General features: G+C 39.0%; 1 protein-coding gene across 3 annotated transcripts; it reads left to right on the top strand.

Annotated features, from left to right (window-relative positions):
* Positions 1 to 6094: 6094 nt before the first annotated feature.
* LOC104096754 (uncharacterized) lies at positions 6095 to 7464 on the top strand. 3 transcript variants are annotated; one of them, XR_686424.4, is made up of 4 exons: positions 6095 to 6229; positions 6835 to 6915; positions 7031 to 7094; positions 7184 to 7464. XR_686424.4 is itself a non-coding variant. In XM_070201872.1 (4 exons), the coding sequence occupies exons 1-4, from the start codon at positions 6290 to 6292 to the stop codon at positions 7305 to 7307; spliced, it is 405 nt and encodes a 134-aa protein (XP_070057973.1). In that variant the 5' UTR covers positions 6250 to 6289; the 3' UTR covers positions 7308 to 7464. The 3 variants fall into 3 exon arrangements, 2 of the variants coding, with proteins under 2 accessions (XP_070057973.1, XP_070057974.1); XM_070201872.1 differs by lacking the exon at positions 6095 to 6229 and adding an exon at positions 6250 to 6406 and having other exon boundaries at positions 7012 to 7094; XM_070201873.1 differs by lacking the exon at positions 6095 to 6229 and adding an exon at positions 6253 to 6406.
* The last annotated feature ends 377 nt before the right edge of the window (positions 7465 to 7841 follow it).

Raw genomic sequence — 7841 nt, 5'->3', positions numbered from 1 at the left:
AAGAACTGAAAGAGCAACTTTCGAAACTCCTTGATAAGGGGTTTATTAGTCCTAGTGTGTCACCTTGGGGTGCACCGGTTGTGTTTGTGAAAAAGAAAGATGGTACTATGCGAAGGTGCATCGATTATAGGAAGGTGAACAAAGTTACAATTAAGAATAAATATCCTTTTGCCGCGTATTGATGATATCCTGGTGTACTCACGTAGTTAGGAGAAGCATGCACAATACTTGGGTATTGTATTACAGAGACTGAGAGAGGAGATAATTTATGCCAAATTATCTGTTTTGGCTTAGTTCGGTGGCATTCTTAGGACATATAGTGTCCAGTGAAGGAATTAAAGTGGATCCGAAGAAAATATATGCAGTTCAGAGTTGGCTCAGGTCATCTTCAGCTATTGAGATTCGGAGTTTTTTCGGCTTGGCCAGTTATAATCGTCGCTTTGTGGAGGGTTTCTCGTCTATTGCATTGCCTTTAACTAAATTGACCCAGAAAGGTGCTCCGTTCAGGTGGTCGGATGAGTGTGAAAAGAGTTTTCAGAAGCTCAAGACAGCTTTGACTACAACCCTAGTATTGGTGTTGCCTACAGATTCAGAGTCTTATACTGTGTATTGTGACGCGTCACGTATTGGTCTCGGCACAGTGCTGATGCAAGATGGTACGATGATTGCCTATGCGTCCAGACATTTAAAGGTACATGAGAAGAATTATCCGGTCCACTACCTTGAGTTAGCAGCTAGTGTTCACACCTTGAAGATTTGGCTGCATTATTTGTATGGTGTCCATTGTGAGGTTTATACCAATCACCGGAGTCTACAACATCTGTTTAAACAGAAGGATCTTAATTTGCGGTAGCGAAGGTGGTTAGAGTTACTTAAGGATTATGATATCACCATTATCTATCATCCCGGGAAGGCCAATGTAGTGGCCGATGCCTTGAGTTGTAAGGTGGAGAGTTTGGGAAGCTTAACATACTTACCGGTAGCAAGTGGGCTTTGGCTTTGGATGTTCAGGCATTGGCTAACCAGTTTGTTTGATTGGATACTTCGGAGGCGAATCGAGTTTTGGCGTGTGTGGTTTCTCAATCTTCTCTCTATGATCGTATCAGAGAACATCAGTATGATGACCCCCATATGCTTTTCCTTAAGGACACAGTTCAACATGGTGATGCCAAGGAAGTCATTGTTGGGGATGACGGCATATTACGGATGCAGGGCAGGCTATGTGTGCCTAATGTAGATGGTTTGCGTGAGTTGATTCTCTAGGAGGCTCACAGTTTGCGTTACTCCATTCATCCAGGTGCCGTGAAGATGTATCAGGATTTGAGGCAATACTATTGGTGGAGGTGATTGAAGAAAGATATAGTTGGGTTTGTAGCTCAGTGTTTAAGTTGTCAACAAGTAAAGTACGAGCATCAAAGACGGGGCAGATTACTTCAGAGAGTGGAAATTCCGGAGTGGAAGTTGGAGCGTATTACCATGGACTTCGTAGTTGGGCTCCCACGGACCTTGAAGAAGTTTGATGTTGTTTGGGTGGTTGTAGACCAGTTAACCAAATCCGCGCATTTTATTCCAGTTGGTACTAATTATTCTTCAAAGCGGTTGGCTAGGATTTATATCTGCGAGATTGTTCGCCTACACGGTGTGCCAGTGTCCATCATTTCAGATCGGGGCACACAGTTTACATCACAGCTACCAATCGAGCATCCAGATGGCTCTGTATGAGGCTTTATATAGGAGACGGTGTCGGTCTCTAGTGGGTTAGTTTGAGCCCGGTGAGGCTAGGCTATTGGGAACAGACTTGGTCCAGGATGCTTTGGAGAAGGTCAAAATGATTCAGGAACGGCTTCGCACGGCGTAGTCTAGACATATGAGTTTTGCCGACAGAAAGGTTCGTGATGTTGCTTACATGGTTGGGGAGAAGATTCTGCTCAAGATTTCACCCATGAAGGGTGTCTTGAGGTTCAGGAAGAAGGGCAAGTTGAGCCCTCGGTACATTGGGCCTTTCGAGATACTTAAGAAGATTGGAGAGGTGGCTTATGAACTTGCTTTTCCACTTAGTCTATCAGGTGTTCATCCAGTGTTCCATGTATGCATGGTCCGAAAGTATGTCGGGGATCCGTCTCATATTTTGGATTTTAGTACAGTACAGCTAAACGGTAATTTGACTTATGATGTGGAGCCGTTGGCTATTTTAGCAGTCGGAGAATCTACTTGTGAGATTGAGCAGGAGATGCGGAGCAAGTATCCACACCTATTTGAGACTCCAGGTATGATTCCAAACCCATTCGAGGACGAACGTTTGTTTAAAAGGGGGAGAATGTAACGACCCGACCGGTCGTTTTGAGTATTATGACCATGTTCCCCCCTTTACTGCTCAAGTTATGCTTTACATTTATTTTGTGTCTTATCGTGTTAGTTGGTTCGGGTCCGGAAGGATTTCGGAGTGAAATGAGATATTTAGTCTCATAATTAAAAATTTAACTTAGGAAAGTTAACCAGATATGTACTTGTGTGTAAACGACCTCAAATTTGAATTCCGATGATTTCAATAGCTCCGTATGGTAATTTTGTACTTAGGAGCTTGTCCGAAAAATAATTTGGAGGTCCGTAGTGGAATTAGGCTTGAAATGGCGAAAGTTGAACTTTTGGAAAGTTTGACCCGGTTGACTTTTTGATATCGGGGTCGGAATTTGATTCTAGAAATTTGAATAGGTACGTTATGTCAATTATGACTTACGTGCAAAATTGGGGGTCAATCGGACGTGATTTGATAGGTTATATTATCGTTTGTAAAATTTGGAAATTTTAAAGTTCATTAGGCTTGAATTGGGGTGTGATTTGTATTTTAGCATTGTTGGATGTGATTTGAAGGATCGACTAAGTTCGTATGATATTTTGGGACTTGATGGTGTATTTGGTTGAGGTCCGGGGGGATTCGGGTGAGTTTCGATTGGTGAACGAATCGAATTCGGACTTAGAAGAGAAATCTAAAAGTTTCTGCCATCTGATGTAATCACACATGCGGAAATTGGCTCGCAGGTGCGAGCTCGTTGAAGGGAGCCTGGAAAGCGCAGATGCGGATAGGGGGTTGTGAGGCAGTGGTCGCAGGTGCGAGAAAATTTCCGCACATGCGCGATCGCAGATGCAGACGGATGGGCACATAAGAGGATAGAGCCTCGCAAATGTGAGCCCGCAGAAGAGGCTGCTAGCTTGTAGAAGTGGCTGCTAGCTCGCAGAAGCGGCTCCAGTGGAGGCGTTGGCAAACCGCAGAAGTGGTTGATTTCTCGCACCTGCGAGACAACATAAGCAGCTAAGTGAGTCGCAGCTGATGAACCCCTAAACAGTATACATTTCGAAGGGTTCCGAGTTTTGCCATTTTTGGACCTTCAAGCACGGTTTGTGGGGCGATTTTCAGAAATAATTCAAGGGAAACATGAGGTAAGTCACTTGTGATTATTTCTACTTCATAATATTGAATTATCATCGAATAATCTGACTAGATTACGTGTTTTTGGGGTGTAAATCGGAGATTTGAACCTAAGGATTTGAAAATAAGAATGGAGAATATAGAGGTTTAGTTGATGTTGGAATCTAGTAAAATTGGTATGGTTGGACTCGTGGTTAAATTGGCTTTCGGATTTTGTAACTTTTATCGGGTTCAAAGACGTGGGCCCCACGGGCGATGTTTTAGTTAAATTTTGGATTTTATTGAAATATTAGCATTTCCTTATGGAATTAATTTCAATAATTTGTATTGACTTAATCAAATTAATTGTGGCTAGATACGAGGGTTTCAGAGATCAATTCACGAGGCAAGGGCACAACGGAGTAAGAAATTACGCAGTTTCAGGTAAGTAACCCTTCTAAACTTGGTTCTGAGGATATGAGTTCCCGAATTAGTGGTATATAAATTATGTGAAGGTGACACACACGATAGTTGACGAGCGTGTGGATATGAACCATTGACATTGTGACTTGAATAAATTTTGTGAAGTTGTAAAAATTAAAGAATCATGTTATAATCTGAATGTTTTTCCATGTGTTAGAGAAATTGAGCTGAGGCTCTTAATAAAGATCATGTTTAGGCTACGTGCCAATATTTTGGGACACATGGGGTCGTATTGCATATTAAATTAAACGTTTTAAAAATTTATATTTTATACTCAGTCATATTCATCCATTGTGAGGATATTTATGGATCGAGTTGCGCATCGCAGCAGGCCATATTGGCCTTATATATATTATTATTATATAGATCGAGTTGCGCACCGCAGAAGGCCTTATAAGCTTTATCATTGTTATGGGCACCGCAACAAGCCTTATAGTCTTTATTATTATTATGGGATCGTACTGCACGCTGCAGTAGGCCATATCGTCTTTATATAGCACTTGGGCTGAAGGAGCCCCTCCAGAGTCTGTACACACCCCCAGTGAGCGTTGATGATTATATATTCGGGATGGACCTCCCAGGGCACGGACATGCCTTACCTATTTATATTGTGATGCATTTTCCCTGGACATGGATCTTGTCCGTAACATTTACATTTGGGGATAAATTACCCCAGGGCTGGATTGTCCTTATATGGTACTGAATGACTGACTGTCAGTCGATGTGTATATATATATACGGGATGGAATATCCCTGGGCAAAATTGGGCATCAATAGTACCAAGTGACCGAATGATTTGTGTCCGTTTTTTACATGAGGTCTTTTTACTCAGATTTCATATTCCTCATATCATGCAGTGTTGATCTATTTCACTTGTTTAACTGTTGAACTTGAAAGCATGCCTACATTTATTTACCATTATTTATACTGGACTGTAGCTGCGGAGCTCGTCACTACTTTCAGCCCAGATGTTAGTTTTGTTACTTATTGAGTTGGTTGTACTCATACTACACTCTGCACCTCGTGTGCAGATCCAGGTGCTCCCGGATACAGCGGCTGCTAGTTTTCAGAGTTATTTCTGTTGTGGACTATCAAAGTAGCTGCTTGACGTCCGCAGACTTGTTTCCTTTCGTGTTTTGTTATTGTACTGTTCTATATTTTCAAACAGTGATTTTATTAGTCAGACTTTGTATTCATTTAGATGCTCATGTACTCAGTGACACCGGGTTTTCGGATTAATTATATCTGTATTATGAGATTTCTTTCGTTGAATTTAAATATTATATTTTTCAAACTTAAAAGATATGGTAGTTTATTGGGATTGTCGGCTTGCCTAGTATTGAGATAGGCGCCATCATGACAGGAGAGATTTTGGGTCGTGACAAGCAAATAAACGATTAGGTACTTTTGTGGTTAGCTTGTACTAGGGGTACGAGTCCTCTGTAATATATTGTCAACCCAGATGGCTTAATGATTTATTGGATCCAATCAGTTGTTTTATAAGAATTTAGTTGCTTAGATATATTAACTAACCTACTTTCTCTACTTTTTGGTATAACTATTGCATATGGGAGCTTTTCCTAATATCAATAAGATAACTTACCATTTCAAAAAATAAAAAGATAAACCTACTTATAAAAAAAAGATATATTGATAAACCAGTTTATTATTAGTGATCTACTTGAGTACTCGTTTCTTGCCCCCAACTTCAGAGGCAAAGTGAAATCCTACTGCACTATCTCTATTTGTAATAATTGCTGAATCCCTTAATAACAATGACACTGAAGAAAAGTCGTGAGAGAGTTTGATATCATGAGAATAACACTGTAGCTTGCATCTAAACTACCTACAGGTTCTCAGAGCTCTACATCATCAAACACTTACAAATATTTACCCTTTCATCAAAAATATCATCAAACATATCCCAAATCAGAACTTGAACCACATAACTTTAGTTGAATAATTGTTTTAGATATTTTCATTAGACTTGCACATTCTTCTCAATCTTAACAACGTCTGCCCAGTGGCCAATAGAGAGTAGAGGAACGATGGAAGTTTCTGGTGCATTCTTATTCTAATCCACTTTATTTTTATTGGACAGAGAATCAAGACTTTTCATGAACTAATGTTTCGTTCAAAACTTGGGGAGATTAATGCTCGGTTAAGAAAGGAAGGGCTGATAAGTACCTTATCCTCTTCTCTTTTATGGTCCAAACATTTTGGTCTTGTAGGTGTTTGTGGTGGTTCGAGTCTTGTGGTGTGGATATATTATAATAACAAAATTAACCTGGATAGGATTGAATCTAGAGTGGTTAATCTCGTAAAGCGGCATGACTCGATGTAAGTTCATAGAATTTCTGATTTTGAGTTAAACATTTATTTGTTTTTATTGGTAATGTAATGACATTAAATAATGTTCATCACATGCACAAGGATTTCCGGAGGAAAGAAAACATAGCTGAATGTGAAATTGTAAAAGCAACACTTTTACGTTATCCAAAGATTTCTGATAAACCAGTAATATTCTTCCTCCTTGCATTTTGTGCTCAGTTTCTAGCTGACCATTCATGTTAAGAATTTCACTAATGTTCCCTCCGTCCCGTTTTATAAGATGATGTATGACTGGACACAAAGTTTAAGAATGAAATTTTTTTTTTGAAACTTGTGGTCTTCAACAAGACATAGAAATTTTTGTGTCTATAAATCATCACATTAAGGGTATAATGAGAAGTTTAAAGTTAAATTATTACTAATTATAAAAATGTATCAGTTTTTGGGACGTGCCAAAAATGAAGAGTATCATATATATTGGGACAGAGAGAGTAAACTTTTTTATTTGTTTGTGAAGTTTTGCTTGGATGATAAGATTTATATTTCTTTTTCTTCTTTTTTCCTTTTCTTTAGGCAATGTTACTTGAGCTTTTAATAAGATATTTTGTCTTCAGGTAGGGCTAGTTGCCTTGGTGGTTGAGGATGAAGAAGGAGAAGGAGAAGGAAAGGAGAAAAAGAATAAAAACAAGGAGGAGGTGAGTGAATGAATTATCGCAATTATGTGAATGTTAGATCAGAAATGGCAGTTTTTTATTTTTCTCATATCACTTTTAAACCTTCATCTTTATTAGTGGTGTTTTCAATCTATAGAATACACCAGATTGGTCGCAGGTCTTGACCCTCAAGAAAACAACCGAAGAAAAGATTACAAAAGGTAGCAAATGGATTTCTTGATATCCCTTCATTAACATTGTTTGTTTTATCCCTTCATTAATATTGTTTGTTTTGCTTTTTCTAAAACAGAGGGAGTTATTGGCATTGGAGCTGTTGGAGTTTTGCTTGGGGTAGCTTTTGCATCTGCTTTCTTCTGCGAGGATTAATTTGCATTGGAACCATTTTCTTGTTGCTCTTATTTCTTATCCTTTAAAGTCATTACGTAACTTTAATGATTTTAGATCATTATGATCTCTTCCCCGGACCCCGCGCACAGCAAAAGCTTAGTGCACCGAGTTTTTCTTTCCTATTTCTTATCCTTTAAATTCATTACGTAACTTTAATGATATTAGTCATCCAATTTTGGCGTAGTATGTTTTGTAAGAATAGAACAAGTTTCTTTGTAAGATTTGAATACATCGATTTCCTTGTGTGTCACGACCCCAAATTCCCTCCGTAGGATATCGTGATGGCACCTAGTCTCTAAGACTAGGTAAGCCTATCAATGCGAAATAACAACAGAAATCGAAAATAAATAAATCTGCAATTCACATAATTACAACTCCCAAAACTAGGTAGGAATAAGTCACAAGCTTCTAAGAGTTTATCCTTAGTGTATCTGTCACGACCCGAAATTCCCACCTTCGGACCGTGATGGCGACTAACATTTCTCTTGCTATGCAAGCCAACGTTAGAATAATATTATTCATTTCTAAAATAATTTTTAAACTTATTTATAACAAAGAAC

The sequence above is a fragment of the Nicotiana tomentosiformis genome, chromosome 4 (genome assembly GCF_000390325.3).
Source record: "Nicotiana tomentosiformis chromosome 4, ASM39032v3, whole genome shotgun sequence".
In the NCBI taxonomy this organism is placed as follows: Eukaryota; Viridiplantae; Streptophyta; class Magnoliopsida; order Solanales; family Solanaceae; genus Nicotiana; species Nicotiana tomentosiformis.
The sequence above is the reverse complement of the archived record's forward strand: the minus strand, read 5'-3'. Positions and strand labels throughout refer to the sequence as shown.